The sequence below is a fragment of the Cucumis melo genome, chromosome 1 (genome assembly GCF_025177605.1).
Source record: "Cucumis melo cultivar AY chromosome 1, USDA_Cmelo_AY_1.0, whole genome shotgun sequence".
NCBI classification, from domain to species: domain Eukaryota; kingdom Viridiplantae; phylum Streptophyta; class Magnoliopsida; order Cucurbitales; family Cucurbitaceae; genus Cucumis; species Cucumis melo.
In genome coordinates this window covers 14,924,028-14,948,008 of record NC_066857.1, presented here as the reverse complement: position 1 = coordinate 14,948,008, position 23,981 = coordinate 14,924,028, and the positions used below count along the sequence as shown (strand labels likewise).

At 41.2% G+C, this 23,981-nt stretch overlaps 1 protein-coding gene and 1 long non-coding RNA gene across 2 annotated transcripts; one reads left to right on the top strand and one right to left on the bottom strand.

Moving 5' to 3' along the window:
• Nucleotides 1–495: 495 nt before the first annotated feature.
• On the bottom strand, nt 496–9,243 carry LOC103490190 (chaperone protein ClpD, chloroplastic). Its single transcript, XM_008449580.3, has 12 exons — nt 8,116–9,243; nt 5,551–5,711; nt 5,226–5,455; nt 4,308–4,416; nt 3,991–4,121; nt 3,462–3,563; nt 3,100–3,381; nt 2,917–3,017; nt 2,506–2,800; nt 1,739–1,972; nt 1,368–1,607; nt 496–982 (listed from the first exon to the last, which is right to left on the bottom strand). Exons 1-12 carry the CDS (start codon nt 8,814–8,816, stop codon nt 689–691), a joined length of 2,880 nt encoding a protein of 959 aa, XP_008447802.1. The 5' UTR covers nt 8,817–9,243; the 3' UTR covers nt 496–688.
• A 10-nt stretch (nt 9,244–9,253) lies between these two features.
• LOC127150932 (uncharacterized) lies at nt 9,254–23,299 on the top strand. The gene is made up of 2 exons (XR_007823547.1): nt 9,254–9,750; nt 23,051–23,299. It is a non-coding gene; the product is annotated as an uncharacterized LOC127150932 (long non-coding RNA).
• The last annotated feature ends 682 nt before the right edge of the window (nt 23,300–23,981 follow it).

Sequence of the window (23,981 nt, the reverse complement as noted above, 5' to 3'; positions counted from 1 at the left end):
TTGATGATGTACGAAGGTCCAATCTAAGCCATTCAGATGAAGCCGGGTAACATCCTCACCATTATGAAGAGATGATATCAAGAAAGACTTGAGGACAAACATATATTTTTAGCTTTAGTTTATTTTACTTTTGTATAAATGTTCCACCCAAATCTTATCTTTTCAAAAAGAAAGATTCCAAAGAGATAAAATGTCTTTCAGGGGTCAGTCTTGTCGGTTGTTCTTGATTTCTTTCTATTTTACAAATCATTGTTGACATGTGTAAAAATCTTTATAGATGAGAAATAAATTCATCTATAAAAGGGCACGTCCCTTGGTTCTTATTGGGTCATATTCTCTTGTTTACTCATCAAAAGAAGTTCTAATTTTTGATCTCTATTGAAAGATGTCTTCCTTGACACGAAGTTCCAATTAAAGTTTCATCTCCATTGTTGATGATAATTTCTACTTTTAGTATAAACAAACTAAATATTTAAGAAAAATGAAGCAGCAAAATGCTAAGAAAAGTTGCTCTTATTTACTATGTTTGGCCAAAAGAAAAATATATACAGTTATTGTTTGTAATCTGTATAACATTTTCAAAGAATATTTGTCGAAAAATCGACATAACTATACACTAAATATAGACTACTATACAATTCGGCTCTAAATCATTGATAAACTTAGTTCCTCTATTTCTTTTTCTATGTCAAACAAGTGGAAATGCAGTGTTGGATTGGTTTTTGACAAAGGGGTTCCCTGTAGAATCCAAATCTATAATAAAAGTATCACCAGGCTTTGGATCTTCATAAAGCAATGCCTCACTTAAAGGGTCTTCAACTATCATGGTAACTGCTCTCCTAAGAGGTCTTGCACCATAAGCTTTGTCATACCCTACTTGACAAATGAGATCGATTACTGATTCCGATAATTCCAGATCGACCCTGAGCAGCATCAGCCTCTCCTTTATTTCTTGAAGCATTAGGTTTAAGATCTCGAGCATCTGACATGAAAGAATCCAAACCAATTGTATGAGAACTCAATCGGCATCGAAAAGATGTCCAAAACGAATAAAATATAATTCAAAGGTCTGGGTTAAGGTCTTGAAATTTGATATAATTTTTGAATTTCAATTCATGTTTCAGTCTCAATTTAAAACCTCAGGTATGATACAAGTTAAAAAGAAAAATAATTTCACACACATCTAAACAAGTGTTAAAGCTAGGCAAATCTTACAAAGTCATGAGGAAAATTTTGTCCTGCATAAGAACTCTTTAGTAAATCAGATGTAATCTAAGTTTGCATTTGAAAATTTAGAATGTAAACCATTAAACTAGCAGAAGGTGAGTGCGGTCGTAGTGTAACGAAAAAGAACAGACCAAACTAACCTGTGTCTTTTGAAGGGGTTGGAACACGACTATTTCATCTATTCGGTTCAGCAACTCAGGACGAAAATACCCCTTGAGTTCCTCTGTCACAAGAGTTTTCATTCCTGCATATGAACTTGATGTCTCATCTTCTGAAGAAAAGAAACCACCCATAGAGTGATGTCTACCCTTAACGATTGAAGTGGAACCAATGTTTGATGTCATTACTATCAATGCATTCTTAAACGAGACTCTCCGTCCCTGTTCCCAATTTAAAAAGTAAGACCGCGAAGAACATTTTTCAATTGAAAGAACAGTAAATGCACGTCTCCTTTTCAACCATGGTTCGAAAAAGAAACAATGCCAATCTTGAAGTACAATTGATCACAAACCTGAGAATCTGTAAGATGTCCATCTTCAAACAACTGGAGGACGATGTTGAAAACATCAGGATGAGCTTTCTCTATCTCATCAAGCAATACCACGGTAAATGGCTTTCGTCTTATTGCTTCTGTTAATGTTCCTCCATCTCCATAGCCAAGATATCCTGGAGGCGATCCAATTAGTTTACTCACAGAATGTCGCTCCATATATTCACTCATGTCCAATCTCAGCATAGCTGCTTCCTGCACAAATGGTGCGTTTAGTATCCAAATGCTAAATAGATGTTGTCAGTAATATTCAAGTGGCCAGCTTAAACTCTGCAGTATGGGACAAGTTTATGAGGGTTTTGAGTTCAATGCAAAGGGGTGGACATCCGAACCAAACTTTTGTTTGGGAGTGTAATGCTTCAGGAGAGCTGTCTTAAAAACCTCAAACTCGAATGTTAAAGATAAAGTGAATAGCAGGGACGGTGAGACCATAAAGTCTTGCCGATCAGGTTCACTAATAATCCTATAAACTAAAGGGTTCTCAATTCCTTTTTAAATGGAAACGTTATTTAAAAAACCATCTCAGAGTTAAACAACTATGTTACTATGGTAAGGCAACAAAACCATGGAGGAACTTCCTATTTACATGTGAATTTCCTTTCATATGCGTTTCAATATTATATTGAGAAAAATGTAAAAGATATTCACACTATAGTAAAGGAGATAATCAAACAATATACTTCAATACAAATGGTAGAGTGCTAAAATAATAATGGTGAAGGTATTACCGATCCAAAGTAGCACCTTGCCAGAACTTTTGTTAGCTCAGTCTTGCCTACTCCAGTAGGGCCACAAAAAAGTAGCACCGCTATTGGTCGGTCGGGATCCTTGAGCCCAACCCGAGACCGCTTAACAGCTCGAGAAATTGCAGAAACAGCTTCATCTTGCCCAACAACTCGCTTTTTCAGTTGTTCGTCAAGACCCATCAAAAGAATGCTCTCATCAATTGTTAGCTGCTGAACTGGGATGCCTGACCAAAGAGAAGTAACCGCTGCAATATCATCTGGTCCCACCACTACAGGTCTGGAACAAATATCAATTTTAATTAATTCTATTTTCTAAGAAAAAAATTGGTGGGCTAACAGAATGTTTTTCATCTCTTCCTCCTAATATACATTTGTTAGATCAGAGTTTCATACTCGTAATTATCTGATATTGAAGAGAAAGTGGACTCCAAGGCATTATTCCCAGAAGTATCCGAGCTTTGTACTTCACCATCATTGAGTTTATTGGCCAGGTTCTGTTCATATCAGAAAGAAGAGATGTGATATCAATAATGATCATAGGGTTGAGCAATAAAATAAAATATCCAAATACAATACCATGTCATGCATAGCCTGAATAGCCTTAATTTCTTGCCAATAATCATCTGGTGATTTAGAGAGTATAGAAGTCTGCAATTCTTTTCTTGTCTTGTAGGCTTCCATACGAGCTCTACTACCTGCTTCGTCAATGAGATCGATTGCCTTATCTGGAAGATACCTATCACTTATGTATCTTGCAGACAGATACACAGCAGCGTTTATTGCTTCAAGTGTAAACCTGCAGTTGTGGTGAGCCTCATACTTCTCACGAATGCTTAGCAACATTCTCACTGCATTCTCCTAAATTTAGGATCTTACCTCATTAAACATTGAAGAACGTATGGTTTGTCAATAAAATACAATTAAGAGAGAAAAATTACCTGGCTAGGCTCCTCAATTAGCACAGGCTGGAATCGTCGTGCTAATGCTTTATCCTTCTCAAATTGCTTTGTGTATTCACCAATTGTGGTAGAAGCAATACACTGCCAGCAAGAAATAGTTATGTACCAAAAATGATCATGAGTGACAATCTAAGAAGCATGGACACACGACACAACACGATACAAGCATGGCAACAAGTCAATTCAGCAACTCTACATTCCAAGTATCCTACCATCTGACAAAAAGAGTCTGTTTACCGACAAGTTTTGTTAGGTACTTAAGTATCTTGGAGAACCACACCCTAAAAGCCAGCTATTGGGTGAGAGAGCCAAGCCATTTAAGTACCACATTTGTCATCTCATTCTAACCAATGTTGGACAAAGACATCGAATACTACCACGATTCCTAACACATAGTTCACATCACAAGATCATTTAGGTAATATAACATGAAAACAGTTAAAAATTGCATCCATGTACATTGGATCTGTTCTTTTTAAGTTCAATAAAACAGCATTAGCAAAGAGACCTGCAGTTCTCCTCTCCCAAGTGACGGTTTCAACAAATTAGCGAAGTTAAGACCAGACCCTTTACTTCCACCTCCACTTGCACCAAGCTCAGCAAGTGAATGGACTTCATCAATAAAAAGGATAATATTGCCTACAAGCCAAACATAACACAGTTGCGTAAGATCAAAACTAGTTTAATTTTAGATGTTCTTTTGTAAGTTCTGGGGACTCCTTTAGTTGAGTTTCACTTTTATGTCTTGTGTTCTTTCATGTTTCTCCAGGTTTCCATGAAAATAAATAATAAATAAAAAGATGGCAGTTTACAGTAAGCCTCAACCTGATTCAGTTATCTCGTTAATTAGAGCTGTAACACGTGCCTCCAATTCTCCCCTTTCCTTCGCACCGGACATGAGTAGTCCAATATCCAAGGACATTACCTGTTTGTTCTGTGGAGAAAAAAATGATGTAGTTATTAATGTACTTATGTAGTTATTAATGTACTCTATACGTAGAAGTTTCATATGTTGTTTTAATAAGATAAAGGAATAAAGCACATGAGCAATAAAGGTTACAAACCATCTTAGAATTGAAAATGGAAAATCGCTTAGAATTGTGCAAACAAAACTTAGAATTTTATTCATAAGTGGTGTACTTTGTTCAGAAATTTTTGTAGCTATGTTGTTTTGTTGATTTTTTCCAACTTAAAATCCTCGTATGTAAGTCACTCTTGTTTGTTTGGACAGGCCTAATCTCCCATGTAAATTCATTTGCTCCATTAAAATAAGTGCTGTTTTCTATCAAGAAAGGATGTCAGTTTATAAAGGATCGCCATCCAAACAGAAACCTACAGACTAAGAACCTAGACTAGATGTCTGCCACCCATTCCTTGCCTCAAGAAAGACAAAATAGATTTAAGTAGAGAAAATGTTATAATTCAGCACACTACCATCTGTTATCATGATTCCAACACAAAACAAGACCATAGCGAACAAGCAAAAAATGAGATTACACCACTCCACAGTTGCCCCTCATTCAGATTTATTTTCTAAACCTAATTTCAATTTTCATGACTGTAAGCAGACATTCTATCTAATCCTCTATTCATATCTCCGTTAAAAAATTCTATCTACTCCTCTTACCTAATAATTCATAACTGAACAAAAGACAAAAGCATCAAACCAAATCAAAGCTTAGTGTTAATGTCAGAAGAGAATGTGTGCGTGTAAGAATATCAAACAGAAATTAGAAATCGTACCAACAGTACGAATGGGGCATCTGCCTGAGCAATACTGAGAGCCAACCCTTCAGCAATTGCTGTCTTTCCTACTCCACTCTCACCAATAAGAATGGGGTTATTTTTTGTTCTACGACAAAGTATCTCGACAACTCGTTCAACTTCAGAATCTCGGCCAAAAATAGGGTCAATGAATCCTTCACTAGCACGAGCAGTAAGATCAACACAGAACCGGGCCAAAGCACTATTCTCTGACAGAATACAAACAATTTGAACACCTCTTTTCCATCGTTCAAACTCAAAACAAAAATAGAACACATATATATTCAACATCATAACCTATTACCTTTTTCTTTTTGAGAGACTTTTGTTGGAAGACCTTTTTTAGAAGTGGATTTTTTAGGCACCCATTGCAAGGCACTAGATGGCTCTCTACCATCTTTGGCGAGCTCCCCTTTAAGCCTGGATATTGCTGCATCTACCAACTGTGTAACATTTACCCCTAAGCTGAAATCATTTCAAGATAATAGGGTATTCAGTACCAGTTAGGCACACACGTCTAAAAAGTGATGCTAATGCTGGATAGTGACATGTAGGGATTGTTGGTGCTAGGTAAGTAGACCCTTTTACTTGGTGAAAGCAAGAAGACGACATTAAGTGCCTCATAATCAGCATTTTGGCATTAAAAAGGCAAAATAATTGAATTCCCCTTGAGGAATAAATATGTCAAAATAAGTTCATAAATAATGCTGATCATGAAATGATCCACAAAATGATAAAATTATATTCATGATGATATTCTATCTAGGCAGATCTATTTAAACGGTAGAACAGAAGACATAAGGTTTACGTGGAAAACCCTAGAACAGGGAAAAAAACCACGATAGACAGCCTATGCTAATATTTTCACACAACAAAAGTTACAAAAGAAGACAACTTTACAGGCACTTGCAAGCCCTAATACAAAAAAGGAAATACACTTAGGATAAAGTAAAATACTAAAATACCCTCGAAGCTATAAACTATTAATTCAGCCCCTTATTTCCAACATTACCAATGAAATTAAGAAACTAGGTTTCATAAACTCGATCCTCTGATTTCTTTTGTGCCAAATTCTTCTCAAAACAACAGAACCAAATCTGACCATATTCCACCAGCTTGACCCTTTCTGTAATACCGAATCGATGGCCATGGAAAAACCCAATTTAAATAATTAGCTCAGACGGTAGTAGCAAAGGGGGATTGAAGGAAAAGATGAGAATGATCCTCCCAATCCCTCTAACGCATAATGCAGCATCATGGTAAAAAGAAGTACTTGGACAAAATCTTCTTTGGAGCCTCTCACAAGCAATGGGATTTTCTTGGATACGTATCCACATGAATACTTCGACATTTTTCCAATATTTTGCCTTCCAAATTAATTTTGAAAGAACTATTTTCTGTAAGTTCTGCCCTACATTTGGACTAAGGAAACTCACATGAAACCTCCCACTACTGTGAAGAGTTCACCTTCTGGATCCTCCTAAAGAGGAGGCCTTTGATGATTGAGAAGTTCATAATGGGAGCTCTACTCGTGAATCCAAGGGGATTGAGATTCCTTCAAAGCAAAATGTCCCCAGTCGTAAGCAAAAGACCAGCATTGGTTGACCTTAAAGACTTTGAAGTTTGCCACATTGTAAACCCTTGGTAGCAAGATTTAGGAAAAAATTTCCAATCCAAAAAACTTACCAGAGGAGGATTTTGTTACCCCTCCCTGAGATTGGTCTGTACCACTTATCAACAGGATCACAACATTTGGAGATCGTGGGCCAACCCTCTCTGAAACAAACATAAAATTTAGGAGAAGGGTACCATTTTTCAGGGGTGAGAGAGAATTACTGGCAGTCATCTTTCTCCTTAAGGCACTTGACTCATTCATGAATCTCCACCCTCATTTAGTTTGCAGAGTAATATTCTTGTTTTAAATATTTTCAAAGCCTAAACCTCCATTAATAATCACCTAATTGGAATAGAAACAATACGCCAATAGACCAGATTACTACTTCCTCCTTTTGATAGGCCTTTCCACAAGAAATCCTGAATGCTACCTTCAAGCTTCTTGATTGCTGTCTTCTGAGATTCTGGACGTAGAACCATTTCCAAAATATTATTTGGTGGAAGAAAGAAGCTAACATGACACCATAGAGCAAAGAAGTTCTACTGCCCGCACAAGAAAAAGGGAGAAAATGGAGGAATGCTCATAAAAAGGCATGCAAATTGGTGTTAATCACAAACAATTGTAAATATAAAAGGAAACAGAAGGGGTACATACACTCGCAAAGTGGAGTATATGTGCATCCCACGACTAGCCCAATCTTCAAGTCTCAACGCTCTTGCCCTCTCATCAAATATTCTGGAATTTTCTCTGCCTCAAAATCTCCCATTGTCGCTTTAATCACCAGACCAAATCAAACTCAACTCATGATAATGCGTTACTATTAAACACTTCACCAATTTCTCAGCATCAAATTGAACCTACTATAACTCTAAGAACGTGAAAATGTCAAATGGTCACCCAAAAATAACTGCTCCGCTAAGGCATATGCCTCCAATGGAACTAATTGGATTGCCTTACCAAAAACATCAGAAGCAAACCGCAAAAAATGCTAAGCATGAACAAGAAGAACAACGGTGACTTCTAACATAAAAAACAGCCATTGGAAAAGAAAATCCAGAAGAGAACTCAAGAAGAAGAATGGAAAACAATTCAGACCACATAATCAAGGAAATCTACATGAGCAGAGCAAAAGCAGGCGATCTCTCCAAGTTCTTAAGATAAAAAAGGGGTGAAAAATCCTCCATGATTGTGCAACATGTTCTAGATCCATGGATATTCAAAAGTGCGAGAAATGATTATATAACGCAACAATACCTCCTCAAAATCAACTGTATGCTTCCATCATCATCAGCAGCAAGTAAAGCAATGGAAAGGTGTTCAGGTCCAATGAAATGATGGCCCATTTGCTTGGAATACTCAACAGCGGAATCAAACACACGCTTGGTGCTGATAGAAAAAGGGACATGAGCCGTGACAGCCGCACCATGAAGACTAGTATCCCCTTCCGCATCATTGTTATGCCAAATCCCACGAACAGCCTCGCGTGCCACATGAAGTGTAAGACCGGAGTCCAGAAAACCGCCAGGAGACTGATTATGTTCTTCCTCAGCAATCAAACCCAGAAGAAGATGTTGGGTAAAAACCAAATCCTTCGAAAGGGCTTTCGCCTCTCTCTGCGAAAAGATCACAGCCTTAATCGCTCGTTCCGTGAACCGCTCAAAAATGGCAGAAATGACCGGAATCCTCAACCGCCTTTTCTGCCGGATTCTACCGCTGATGAAACCATTTCGGGATGTAATAAAAGAAGAAGAAAACGAGGACACGAGATTGGAAGATGGGAATCCATTGATTCGCCTTCCAGACAAATGGGAACCCGAGAAAACACTCAACGAACAAGTGGAAGAAGAAACAGAAGCCGGAGAGATCAATCGACTGCAACCATGCACATGGGTTTGTTTATGGCAATCAAACACCGAAGTTTGATTAATCAAACTGGAAGATGGGGTCGCTGGCATTCTTGTTCCAGCAGGGGTATGGGTTCGAATTGCAGAAAAACAAACAAAATCTGAAGATCCCAGAAGAAATAAGAAGAAACAATCCCGGAATCAATAGAAGAATTGGAGAGTTGGGCAGATGAAAAAGGTGGAAGAAGCAAGGAATTACAGAAGAGTAGCACGGCACGTCAAATGAGGAAATTAGGCAATCGGGCAAGCTGATAAAGACCTTGATGAAGGCATTAGTTTTTCAACGCCGACGTAGAGGACTCGGCCTTGGGACTGTACCATTTTCAGACGCAATCCGTAAGAAGCCAGTGCCAATGATTTGTCTTTTACAACAAGTTTCTAGTATTAAAAAAAAAGCCTTTTCGCCTCTCCTTCCTCTACTTGTGGAAGAAACTATCAAATTCAATTCACCAATGTGAAATTTTAATTTGAAATGAAATATCCATTGCTCTGCTAATTGGCTGTATGGTCAAGCTTTTGCCTATTTGATGTGGCAGCTCCAGATTTGACCTTCATTTTTCTTTGTTCGTCCGTTTTTACATAGGGAAGATGGGATGGTGTAGTGAATTTTTTTTAGAAGAATATTGTAGTTTGTAAAAGAAATTAGAGAAATGGGTAGATTGGAAAATACTTGGGGGTGTTTGCCCCCTCAGCCCACTCCACGTTTGACCTGATGCTTATCTTAATCCTAGGATTAGGATTATGTAATCCTATGATTACATAATCCTTCCCAATCCTATTCGCTGTTGTTGCGCATTCCTTCTCACTCCTTCGTCACTTTCCCTTCTCTCTTTCCCTCTTTCCCTCCTTTCCTTATTCAAACCCCTTTTCTCTACTTTCTCCTTCCATCTCTGTTAGCCGTGAGAAGCCAAAGCGAGGGAGGGAATCAAAGAAATGGAGAAGTACTTTGGAGCTTACAAAGACGACCTTGGAGTTCCACATCACTGTTAGTTTGAATTCTTGTTCTGCTTTGCAATTCGCCTTCCTACTTCATTACTTTGTTGTTATGTATTTGGTGTGAACCAAAGAGTCTTTTTGTTTTTGTATCAATATTCTGCTCAAATGTGAGAGGATGTATTTTATTTATAGAGAAAATAGGTGGCTATTAACAAATCTTAACAAGTCTTAACTAAAAAGAGTTAAGATATAACAGAAAGCAATAAAGCAGTAGATTTATTTGATTACATCATTCCACCCCCGAACATCAAACTTGCCCCGAGTTTGTTATGAAAGCTGAAATTCATTCGGTGCATTGTAGCTTTTAAGGTCTGCTACATTGAAGATTGGCCTGATGTTAAATATGTGCGGTAGTTCAACTTTGTAAGCATTGGGCTCATATTTAGTAAGTATTCTACATGGACCAATCTATTTGTCTTTCATCTTTCCATAGGTTCCAATGGTGAACCTCTTCTTCTTCAAATGTGCCATTATAAGATCGCCAACCTGGAAATGGACTTCTCTTCTCTTCTTATTCTTTTCTTCTTTGTAGGACTCAGTAGTCTTAGTGATATGGTCAATAACTTCTGTGTGAAGTTTCTGTATTCTTTCAGCTAATTGTTCAGCTTCCTCTTTGATTTCTACTTCTTTAGGTAGGCTAGTTAGGTCGAATGTCAGCCTTGGTGCCTTGGTGTACACGATCTCAGAGGGGCATTTGTCCGGGGTTCTATTCATCATATTGTTAAAAGCAAATTCTACTTGTAGGAGAAGCATGTCCCATTGTCTAGGGTGATTTCCACTAAGGCAGCAAATTAGATTTCCCAAGGACCAATTAGTTACCTCAGTTTGTCCATCCATTTGTGGGTGAGCAGTGGTACTAAACTTCAAGGTGGTGACAGACTTCTTCCACAATGTCTTCCAAAAATGGGTAAGAAATTTAGTACCTTGGTTAGAAACTATTATTTTTGGGATGCCATGTAGTCTAACAATCTCCTTAAAGATGAGAGTGGCAATGTGCACTGCATCTGTAGTTTTTTTACAAGGCAAGAAATGAGACATCTTGCTGAATCTATCCACCACAACCATAACTGAGTCGAAGCCCCTTTGAGTCTTAGGTAGACCCAGGACGAAATCAATTGACAAGTCCTCCCATATGTTCTTAGAAATCGAAAGAGGAGTGTAGAGATCGACATTAGATGAAGATCCTTTTCCTCTTTGGCAAATATAACATCTTTTCACAAAGTTATTAATGTCTCATCTGGCTTGAGGCCAATAAAATCTCTTAGTGACAATCTGAAAAGTCTTTTCTTGACCAAAGTGTCTAGCTAGGTCTCCCGAATGAGCTTCCTTTATGAGGGCTTCCCTTAAGGAAGTATGGGGAATGCATAGTTGGTTTCCTTTGAAGAGAAAACCTTCCACCAAATGATAATCTCTATCATGGATATGATCAGTACAATGACTCCAAATCTTACCAAAGTCTTCATCAGTCGTTGGAAGATGATTAAAGGCTGTAATTTCAGTTGAAAGCACAGTTAGGAGAGTCTCTTTTCTGCTTAAGGCATCTGCAACTCTGTTTTCTTTGCTTGCTTGATGCTTGATTAAGAAATCAAATCTTTGGATGTAAGATACCCATCTAGCATGCATCTTGTTAATGTTTTTTGGGGCTTGGAGATACTTTAAGGAGAAATGATTAGTGAGTGGCACAAATTCCTTAGATAATAAGTAGTGCTCCCACTGTTTTAAGGCCTTAACAAGTGCATAAAGTTCCTGCTCATATGTGCTCCAATTCTGCCTAGAAGGACTCAATTTTTCACTAAAGAATTCTACCGGATGACCTCCTTCAGAAAGGACAGCACCAATTCCCACTCCATTGCATCTACTGCCACTTCAAAAGGGCTGTCAAACTCCGATAATTTGAGGACTGGTTGGCTGGCAAGCTTTCTTTTGATGGAGTTAAAACTGTGCTGCTGTTTTTCTTCCCAAAAAAAGGTTCCCTTCTTCAAACAATCAGTCATAGGAGCTGTTATAGAGCTGAAGTTCTTAATAAACTTCCTGTAAAAAGATGTCAGCCCTATAAAAGCTTGAATCTCTTTTACTGTTTTAGGAATCGACCATTTAGTTACAGCTTCCACCTTTCTTTCGTCCATCTTCACTTGATTTTCAGATATAATAAAGCCTAGGAAAGATATTTCTTCCGTGCAAAAAATACATTTCTTCAAATTAATGAACAACTTACTCTTTTGAAGGGCTTCAAAAACTAGCTTCAGGTGCTGCATTTGATCTTGTTCATTCTTGCTATAGATTAAGATATCATCAAAGTAGACTACCACAAATTTGTTTAAGAATAAATGTAACACTTGGTGCATTAATCACATAAAGGTACTTAGGGCATTTGATAAGCCAAAATGCATCACCAACCATTCGAATAACCCCTCATTAGTCTTGAAGATCGTCTTCCACTCATCTCCCGACCTTATTCTAATTTAATGATATCCACTTCTTAGGTCTACCTTTGAAAAAACAAGAGCTCCTCCAAGTTGATCAAGGAGATCATTAATTCCTGGAATAGGGAAGCGATACTTGACCATAATTTTGTTGATGGCTCGACGGTCTACACACATCCTTCAGTTGCCATCCTTCTTTGGAGTTAATAGAGCTGGTACGGCACAAGGGCTGATGCTTGGTTGAATATGCCCTTTTTTCAACAAATCTTCAATGTGCTGGTGTAAGAACTTATACTCCTTAGGACTCATTATGTAATGAGGAAGGTTTGGAAGAGAGGAGTGGGGTATCAAATCAATAATGTGCTGGATGTCTCGAAAAGGAGGCAATTCAGAGGGCTCCTCCATTATAGGTTGACATTGGTGCAATAGGTCTTGCACCTTTGGTGGAATCAAGTTGGAAATTTCTGTAGTATGAGGGTCTGTAATAACAAGACCTAAAATATCAGATTCTCTAGTTTCTAGAATTTTTTTCCACTTACAGTGATGAAAAGATGACTTTCAGCCTTCTTTTGATTGACTCCTTCCTCATTCTTCTTACTTAGGGGCATCAACACAATCTTTTTGTTCATCCATTGGAACTCATATGTGTTCTCTCCCCTTATGAATAGCTTGAATGTCGTATTGTCATGGTCTTCCAAGTAAAATATGGCAAACATCCATATCCAAGACATCACACACAATCTGATCTTTATAAATCCCTCCAATTGATAAAGGGACTTAACAGACCTCATTTATTTGGGCATCACCACCTTTCTTGATCCATCCAATCTTGTAAGGACATGAATGAGGCTTTGTTTTCAGCCACAAGCTTCTTGGAGACAAAAAATTTCACTACATTGCGCACTTTGCTTGGATGGTACATCGAGTCTTGAAAAGGCTATGCCTTTGTTGGTGAGAGGTGTCACTTTTTGGAGTAATTAAGACTCTTTGCAGCACATAGGATAGCCTTTCTCTATCATCGGGTTCTAATACTTCTTCTTCTTGAGAGAAATCCTCTTCTTGTTCTTCAACATAATCTTCATCTTCTTCAAGAATAGCCACTGTCTTTCTTTTAGGGCAAGCATTTGAGAGATGGCTAGTTTGACCACAACGGAAACACTTGCTTAAATTCAGCCTTTGATAGGCGTTTTCTACTTGCTTCTTTCCAGTTGTCTCATTAGTTTTATCCTTCTCTTAATCTTTGTTATAACGAGTCATAGAGGATTGAGTTGCAGCCGATTTAGAACTAGTGTTCCATGGTCCCCTCCTTGTATTTTTCTTCAAATTCAACTCAATAATTTCTTCAATGGATTCTACATAGGTAATAGCATCAGCAAGATTTAAAAAACGTTGTAATTTTACCTTTTCTTTGATGTCCAACCTTAATCCTCTTACAAACTGTGTAATAAGGTGCTGCTCGTTCTGTAACGCCCCGAAGTTCGAAGTAAAAAAAAAAAATTTAGCATTTTAAGTGAATTGTTCGGAAATTTGAGTTTTGGTAAAACGATAAAATAATAATATAATATTGATTAGATTATTATTATCGGGAATTATTATTACAATTTTTAATGTTAATATTTTCTTTTTATTTATTTAAAATAAATATTAATATTCTTATTTAATATTATTATAATTAATTAATATTAATATTCTATTATAAATTTATATTTATATTAATTTTATTCAATATATATATATATATCATTATTTATTTTTATTATATTTAATATTATTATTATTATTATTATTTATTTTTATTACATATATATTTATTAATATTATTTATATATATATATATTTTTTTTTAAAAAAAAAGAGAGAGAAAGAAAACCCTACCGCGCGCCGTCCCCCCCCTTCTTTTTCGTTTCCGCTTTCTTCTTCTCCACCGCGCCGAGAGCCCCATCCGTTTCTCCTTCTTCTTCATCTCTTCTCCATCCGACAGCGACGCCGCCTTCATCTCTCTTCCTCCGTCGTCGTCTCCGTCTCCGAAATCGAACAGCCGCCGCGACCGTCCGTTTCGATCTCCTTTCGGGTTCACAACGCCAGCCACCGGCGTGCGCCCTCCGTCAGTCGTTTGCCGCGTGGGAGCAAGGCCGGTCGTCGAACGCCTCCCAGCTGTCGTTCGTCACGGTCGTCGGACGCCGGAGAGCCATCGTTCGTGTTGCCCGTTTCGCGCTGCAAAAACCCGACCCGGTTCCAAGCTGACCGACCCAAAACCCGCTTCCAGTCTGAGCCACGCACAAATCCGGGTGAGCCGAGCTGAGTAAACCGAGCCGAGTGAGCCGAGCCACGATTCGAGCCGCGAGCCGAGTGAGTCGAGCCGCGAGCCGAGTTGAGCCGAGCCACAAGCCAAGCTGTGAGCCAAGGCCAAGCTGAGCCGAGCCGAGCTCCTTGTTTCACCAAGCCACCTAAGCCTTCCTTCCTCCGCTCCGGGTCACGGTGAGTCTTCGGTAAGGATTGTTTTCGATGAATTCCCTAATGTTGCTACATCCGATTAGAGTTTGAATATTGGAATAAGATATGGCCCTACTTTTCTCCCTTGAAGGTAGTACAGAGTTGACGCTTGAGTTCTCGGGTCTCGCCGTAGGCTTGTTTGGAGGTTGATCCGTTGAGCGTGGATTCGATCGAGGGGCATAACCGAGTATCAGGTAAGGGTTTTCCTATTACTGGACCCCGAATCCAGGCTGAAAACGTGGTAATCCACAGGGGATTACACGTTAGTGACTGTACTGAATAACTGTATGCGTGTTGACTGTCAAGCACTGTTATTATATTTTGTCTGATGTAAAGATACTGTGACTGCTAATTGTAGATTGAGATTTTATGTTGATGGACCTTGAAGTTACGGTTCAGTATGTAGTAAAGCATTGGTCTGGATGTTGATCATGGAATTTGGACGGGGAAGGACAGTGAGTCCGGTTTTTGGTTGGTTAGTTGATTGGATCTAGGGTTTTCCCTAATGGTGTGCGAATTGGTGATGCGTATAGCAACTGAGGGTGTAGATGTTTAAACCTATACTATCTGACTGACAAAGCCTATGGCGGAACTGTAATATGAATGCCGTTGGGGGTGACTGATGTAGACGGTTTAGTATGGACTGAGGGGTAACGGTTAGCTTCATCTATGGGGTAGTGTGCCTTACGGATAGGTGCATCCTTCGGGAGCACTAGACTGATGTGTGCATCCTTCGGGAGCACTAGACGGATAGGTGCATCCTTCGGGAGCACTAGACGGATAGGTGCATCCTTCGGGAGCACTAGACTGATGTGTGCATCCTTCGGGAGCACTAGACTGATGTGTGCATCCTTCGGGAGCACTAGACTGATGTGTGCATCCTTCAGGAGCACTAGACTGATATGTGCATCTTTCGGGAGCACTAGACTGATATGTGCGTTCTACGGAACCACTAGACTGTTATGTAGGGTACCCCCAAATAGGAAGTAAACTGTTGTCCCCTAACGGGCCCAGTAGTGGGTCCCTTACTGGGTATGTTTATACTCACCCTTTTCTCTTCTTTAACTTTTCAGGTAAGGGCACAGCGAGGGGTAGACTGACGAGAGGCAGGAAGGACGCGTGAAGGCCATATGGACGTGTCTGGTTTTCTTTTCGCTTCCGCTGATGTATTTTGTCAGAATATCTGTTTTGGTGCTTTTCTGTTGATAACTTACAAATTTATTTGAAACCTTTGTGAATTTTGGATTTGATGACTTGAGATTTTATTCAAAACTTTTGTAACTGTGATTTGAAACAGGGCCCGATACCGTTTTGTTGTTATATTCCTAACGTTTTAAGAAATCGTAGCTGGCTCATTATATATTTTGTGTTGTGTGGTCGAGTCGTAGTATTGAGTAATGACCTCAGCTTAGTCCGAAAAGTTGGGTCGTTACAGTTGGTATCAGAGCCTAAGTTTTAGGTTCTGTAGACTGGCTTATAATGTGAGTCTGTGTTTTGTGTCCTTATGGCTGAAACGATCCTTGCCGCTCGTCAGGTACGCTCTCATAAAAGTATATGTATAACTCTACATGCATTACCTTACCTAAGTTAAACTGCAAATTCAATTACCATTTATGACTAAAGAGATCGTTGGTGGTTGTTAGGGAAATGCCGCCAAGGAGAGGTGCACGTAGGGGTGGCCGAGGAAGGGGAATAGGACGCGTTCAGCCTGAGGTGCAGCCTGTAGCCCAAGCCCCTGACCCGACTGCGCCAGTTACTCATGCGGACCTAGCCGCCATAGAGCAGAGGTTTAGAGATTTGATTATGCAGATGCGGGAGCAGCAGAAGCCTGCCTCGCCAACTCCGGCGCCAGCTCCAGCACCAGCTCCTGCTCCAGCTTCGGCTCCAGTACCAGTTGCGCCCCAGTTTGTGCCGGATCAGTTGTCAGCAGAGGCTAAGCACCTGAGGGATTTCAGGAAGTATAATCCCACGACGTTCGATGGGTCTTTGGAGGACCCCACCAGGGCTCAGATGTGGTTATCGTCCTTGGAGACCATATTCCGTTACATGAAATGCCCTGAGGGTCAGAAAGTTCAGTGTGCTGTTTTTATGTTGACTGACAGAGGTACTGCATGGTGGGAGACTACAGAGAGAATGCTAGGTGGTGATGTGAGTCAGATCACGTGGCAGCAGTTTAAGGAGAGTTTCTATGCGAAATTCTTCTCTGCCAGTTTGAGAGACGCCAAGCGGCAGGAGTTCCTGAACTTAGAGCAGGGTGACATGACAGTGGAGCAGTATGATGCGGAGTTTGACATGTTATCCCGCTTCGCTCCCGAGATGATAGCGACCGAGGCGACCAGAGCTGATAAGTTTGTTAGAGGCCTCCGACTAGACATTCAGGGTTTGGTCCGAGCGTTCAGACCCGCTACTCATGCCGATGCACTGCGCCTGGCAGTGGACCTCAGTTTACAGGAGAGGGCTAACTCGTCTAAGACCGCTGGTAGAGGTTCGACATCGGGACAGAAGAGGAAGGCTGAGCAGCAGCCTGTTCCAGTGCCACAGCGGAATTTCAGATCAGGTGGTGAATTTCGCCGCTTCCAGCAGAAAACTTTTGAGGCAGGGGAGGCTGCCAGAGGGAAGCCGTTGTGTACCACTTGTGGGAAGCACCATCTGGGCCGTTGCTTATTCGGGACCAGGACTTGCTTTAAGTGCAGGCAAGAGGGTCATACAGCTGATAGATGCCCGTTGAGACTCACGGGGAACGCGCAGAATCAGGGAGCAGGTGCTCCACATCAGGGTAGAGTCTTTGCTACCAACAAGACTGAGGCTGAGAAGGCAGGCACCGTAGTGACAGGTACGCTCCCAGTGTTGGGGCATTACGCCTTAGTTTTGTTTGATTCGGGTTCGTCACATTCTTTTATCTCCTCCGCATTTGTGTTGCATGCCCGCTTAGAGGTAGAGCCCTTACACCATGTTCTATCAGTATCTACTCCTTCCGGGGAATGTATGTTGTCGAAGGAAAAGGTGAAAGCATGCCAGATTGAGATAGCAGGCCATGTGATTGAAGTAACGCTGATAGTCCTGGATATGCTGGACCTTGATGTAATCCTGGGTATGGATTGGTTGGCCGCTAACCACGCCAGCATAGATTGTTCACGTAAGGAGGTAACGTTTAACCCTCCCTCGATGGCCAGTTTTAAATTTAAGGGAGGAGGGTCAAAGTCGTTGCCTCAGGTAATCTCAGCCATCAGGGCCAGTAAACTGCTCAGTCAGGGTACTTGGGGTATCTTAGCGAGTGTGGTGGATACTAGAGAGGCAGATGTATCCCTGTCGTCAGAACCGATGGTGAGGGACTATCCGGACGTTTTTCCTGAGGAACTTCCAGGGTTACCTCCTCACAGAGAGGTTGAGTTTGCCATAGAGTTGGAGCCGGGCACGGTTCCTATATCCAGAGCCCCTTACAGAATGGCCCCCGCAGAACTGAAAGAACTGAAGGTACAGTTACAGGAATTGCTTGATAAGGGATTCATTCGACCGAGCGTGTCACCTTGGGGTGCGCCAGTTTTATTTGTTAAGAAGAAGGATGGATCGATGCGTCTATGCATTGACTATAGGGAGTTGAATAAGGTAACCGTAAAGAACAGATATCCCTTGCCCAGGATTGACGATCTATTTGACAAGTTACAGGGAGCCACAGTGTTCTCTAAGATTGATCTTCGGTAGGGATACCATCAGTTGAGGATTAAGGATGAGGATGTACCGAAGACAGCATTTCGTTCCAGATATGGACACTACGAGTTTGTTGTGATGTCTTTTGGTTTGACGAATGCTCCGGCAGTGTTTATGGACTTGATGAACAGAGTGTTTAGGGAGTTCCTAGATACTTTTGTGATTGTGTTTATCGACGATATCTTGATATACTCCAAGACGGAGGCCGAACATGAGGAGCATTTACGTATGGTTTTGCAAACACTTCGGGATAATAAGTTGTACGCAAAGTTCTCGAAGTGCGAGTTTTGGCTGAAGCAGGTGTCCTTTCTGGGCCACGTGGTTTCTAAGTCTGGAGTCTCTGTGGATCCAGCCAAGATAGAGGCAGTCACCGGTTGGACCTGACCTTCCACAGTCAGTGAGGTTCGTAGCTTTCTGGGTTTAGCAGGCTATTATCGACGGTTTGTGGAGAACTTTTCTCGTATAGCTACTCCTCTTACTCAGTTGACCAGAAAGGGAGCTCCTTTTGTTTGGAGCAAGGCATGTGAGGACAGTTTCCAGAACCTTAAACAGAAGCTAGTTATCGCACCGGTTCTTACTGTACCTGATGGTTCTGGCAGTTTTGTGATTTATAGTGATGCTTCCAAGAAGGGTTTGGGTTGTGTTTTGATGCAGCAGGGTAAGGTGGTCGCTTATGCGTCTCGTCAGTTGAAGAGTCATGAGCAGAACTACCCTACACATGATTTAGAGTTGGCAGCGGTGGTTTTTGCTTTGAAAATATGGAGGCATTATTTATATGGTGAAAAGATACAGATATTCACGGATCATAAGAGTTTGAAATACTTCTTTACTCAGAAAGAATTGAATATGAGACAGCGAAGGTGGCTTGAGTTAGTGAAGGATTACGATTGTGAGATACTGTATCATCCAGGCAAGGCAAATGTGGTAGCTGATGCTCTTAGTAGGAAGGTATCACATTCAGCAGCACTTATTACCCGACAGGCCCCATTGCATCGGGATCTCGAGCGGGCTGAGATTGCAGTGTCAGTGGGGGCAGTCACTATGCAGTTAGCCCAGTTGACGGTACAGCCGACTTTGAGGCAAAGGATCATTGATGCTCAGAGTAACGATCCTTATCTGGTTGAGAAACGTGGCCTAGCAGAGGCAGGGCAAGCGGTTGAGTTCTCATTATCCTTTGATGGTGGACTTTTGTTCGAGAGACGCCTCTGTGTGCCGTCAGATAGTGCGGTTAAGACAGAATTATTATCTGAGGCTCACAGTTCCCCATTTTCCATGCACCCAGGTAGTACGAAGATGTATCAGGACCTGAAGCGGGTTTATTGGTGGCGTAACATGAAGAGGGAAGTAGCAGAATTTGTTAGTAGATGCTTGGTGTGTCAGCAAGTTAAGGCACCAAGGCAGAAGCCAGCGGGTTTATTACAACCCTTGAGCATACCGGAATGGAAGTGGGAAAACGTGTCCATGGATTTCATTACAGGGCTGCCGAGAACTCTGAGGGGTTTTACAGTGATTTGGGTTGTGGTGGACAGACTTACTAAATCAGCGCACTTCGTCCGGGTAAATCCACCTATACTGCTAGTAAGTGGGCACAGTTGTACATGTCTGAGATAGTGAGATTGCATGGAGTGCCGGTGTCGATCGTTTCTGATAGAGATGCCCGTTTCACTTCCAAATTCTGGAAGGGTTTGCAGACTGCTATGGGCACGAGGTTAGACTTTAGTACAGCTTTCCATCCACAGACTGACGGTCAGACTGAGCGTCTGAACCAAGTTTTAGAGGATATGTTGCGAGCGTGTGCATTGGAATTTCCAGGTAGCTGGGACTCCCACTTACATTTGATGGAGTTTGCTTATAATAACAGTTATCAGGCTACTATTGGCATGACACCATTTGAGGCCCTGTACGGCAAATGTTGTAGATCCCCGGTTTGCTGGGGTGAGGTAGGTGAGCAGAGATTGATGGGCCCTGAGTTAGTTCAGTTTACTAACGAAGCGATTCAGAAGATTAGATCACGCATGCACACCGCTTAGAGTAGACAGAAGAGTTATGCAGATGTGAGGCGGAAGGATCTTGAGTTTGAGATAGGGGACAAGGTGTTCTTAAAGGTAGCACCTATGAGAGGAGTTTTACGATTTGAAAGGAGGGGAAAGTTGAGTCCCCGTTTTGTTGGGCCGTTTGAGATTCTGGAGCGGATTGGCCCTGTGGCTTATCGCTTGGCGTTGCCACCATCACTCTCGACAGTTCATGATGTGTTTCATGTTTCTATGTTGAGGAAGTACGTGCCAGATCCATCCCATGTAGTGGATTACGAGCCACTGGAGATTGATGAAAACTTGAGCTATGTTGAACAACCCGTTGAGGTGCTTGCTAGGGAGGTGAAAACGTTGAGGAATAAAGAAATCCCTCTGGTTAAAGTCTTATGGCGGAATCACCGGGTAGAAGAGGCTACGTGGGAGCGTGAAGATGACATGAGGTCCCGTTATCCCGAACTGTTCGAGGAATAAAACTTTCGAGGACGAAAGTTCCCTAAGGAGGGAAGAATGTAACGCCCCGAAGTTCGAGGTAAAAAAAAAAATTTAGCATTTTAAGTGAATTGTTCGGAAATTTGAGTTTTGGTAAAACGATAAAATAATAATATAATATTGATTAGATTATTATTATCGGGAATTATTATTACAATTTTTAATGTTAATATTTTCTTTTTATTTATTTAAAATAAATATTAATATTCTTATTTAATATTATTATAATTAATTAATATTAATATTCTATTATAAATTTATATTTAAATTAATTTTATTCAATATATATATATATATATATCATTATTTATTTTTATTATATTTAATATTATTATTATTATTATTATTTATTTTTATTACATATATATTTATTAATATTATTTATATATATATATATATTTTTAAAAAAAAAGAGAGAGAAAGAAAACCCTACCGCGCGCCGTCCCCCCCCTTCTTTTTCGTTTCCGCTTTCTTCTTCTCCACCGCGCCGCGAGCCCCATCCGTTTCTCCTTCTTCTTCATCTCTTCTCCATCCGACAGCGACGCCGCCTCCATCTCTCTTCCTCCGTCGTCGTCTCCGTCTCCGAAATCGAACAGCCGCCGCGACCGTCCGTTTCGATCTCCTTTCGGGTTCACAACGCCAGCCACCGGCGTGCGCCCTCCGTCAGTCGTTTGCCGCGTGGGAGCAAGGCCGGTCGTCGAACGCCTCCCAGCTGTCGTTCGTCACGGTCGTCGGACGCCGGAGAGCCATCGTTCGTGTTGCCCGTTTCGCGCTGCAAAAACCCGACCCGGTTCCAAGCTGACCCGACCCAAAACCCGCTTCCAGTCCGAGCCACGCACAAATCCGGGTGAGCCGAGCTGAGTAAGCCGAGCCGAGTGAGCCGAGCCACGATCCGAGCTGCGAGCCGAGCCGCGAGCCGAGTGAGTCGAGCCGCGAGCCGAGTTGAGCCGAGCCGCGAGCCGAGCTGTGAGCCAAGGCCAAGCCGAGGTGGAGCCGATCCGAGTCGAGCTGAACGCCTTCAAGCCGAGCCGAGCTCCTTGTTTCACCAAGCCACCTAAGCCTTCTTTCCTCCGCTCCAGGTCACGGTGAGTCTTCGGTAAGGATTGTTTTCGATGAATTCCCTAATGTTGCTACCTCCGATTAGAGTTTGAATATTGGAATAAGATATGGCCCTACTTTTCTCCCTTGAAGGTAGTACAGAGTTGACGCTTGAGTTCTCGGGTCTCGCGGTAGGCTTGTTTGGAGGTTGATCCGTTGAGCGTGGATTCGATCGAGGGGCATAACCGAGTATCAGGTAAGGGTTTTCCTACTACTGGACCCCGAATCCAGGCTGAAAACGTGGTAATCCATAGGGGATTACACGTTAGTGACTGTACTGAATAACTGTATGCGTGATGACTGTCAAGCACTGTTATTATATTTTGTCTGATGTAAAGATACTGTGACTGCTAATTGTAGATTGAGATTTTATGTTGATGGACCTTGAAGTTACGGTTCAGTATGTAGTAAAGCATTGGTCTGGATGTTGATCATGGAATATGGACGGGGAAGGACAGTGAGTCCGATTTTTGGTTGGTTAGTTGATTGGATCTAGGGTTTTCCCTAATGGTGTGCGAATTGGTGATGCGTATAGCAACTGGGGGTGTAGATGTTTAAACCTATACTATCTGACTGACAAAGCCTATGGCGGAACTGTAATATGAATGCCGTTGGGGGTGACTGATGTAGACGGTTTAGTATGGACTGAGGGGTAACGGTTAGCTTCATCTATGGGGTAGTGTGCCTTACGGATAGGTGCATCCTTCGGGAGCACTAGACTGATGTGTGCATCCTTCGGGAGCACTAGACGGATAGGTGCATCCTTCGGGAGCACTAGACTGATGTGTGCATCCTTCGGGAGCACTAGACTGATATGTGCATCCTTCGGGAGCACTAGACTGATGTGTGCATCCTTCGGGAGCACTAGACTGATATGTGCATCCTTCGGGAGCACTAGACTGATATGTGCGTTCTACGGAACCACTAGACTGTTATGTAGGGTACCCCCGAATAGGAAGTAAACTGTTGTCCCCTAACGGGCCCAGTAGTGGGTCCCTTACTGGGTATGTTTATACTCACCCTTTTCTCTTCTTTAACTTTTCAGGTAAGGGCACAGCGAGGGGCAGACCGACGAGAGGCAGGAAGGACGCGTGAAGGCCATATGGACGTGTCTGATTTTCTTTTCGCTTCCGCTGATGTATTTTGTCAGAATATCTGTTTTGGTGCTTTTCTGTTGATAACTTACAAATTTATTTGAAACCTTTGTGAATTTTGGATTTGATGACTTGAGATTTTATTCAAAACTTTTGTAACTGTGATTTGAAACAGGGCCCGATACCGTTTTGTTGTTATATTCCTAACGTTTTAAGAAATCGTAGCTGGCTCATTATATATTTTGTGTTGTGTGGTCGAGTCGTAGTATTGAGTAATGACCTCAGCTTAGTCCGGAAAGTTGGATCGTTACACGTTCTCTATCAGATTGGTTCTTACGCCCAACCGGTGAAATTCCTCTATATAATCGACAACTTTTCTTGCTCCTTGTTGGCAATTCTGATACTGATTATAAAGAGGTTGCTTATAATTGGGAGGGAGGAAATGTATCTTCATTAATTTTTTTTTATTTTCTCCCATGAAGCAATATGTCTCTTCCCATTTTTTCGCTTATTAACCTCGAGTTGTTCCCACCAAGCCGATGCTCCAGTTTCAGTTTTAATGCTACTAAGTGGACTTTCTTTACCTCGAGAGTATTCATATAATCGAAATTTCTTTTAGTATTCTTCAACCAATCAAGAAAAATCTCAATATTACGTTTACCATCGTAGCTTGGAAGATTAATTTTCATCTTGTATTCTGCTGGTTCTCTCTTTCTTTCTTCAAACTGAGGTCGAAATCTTCTATTCTGGTTAAAAATGGTCTCTCTTGCAGCTCATCATCAGAGAAACTCCAATCTTGAAGTTCTTGATACATTTCTTGGTTTGATAGTCTTGAAATGGTCTCCTTCGTTCTTGGACATCATATCTCCTTTCTTGATGATT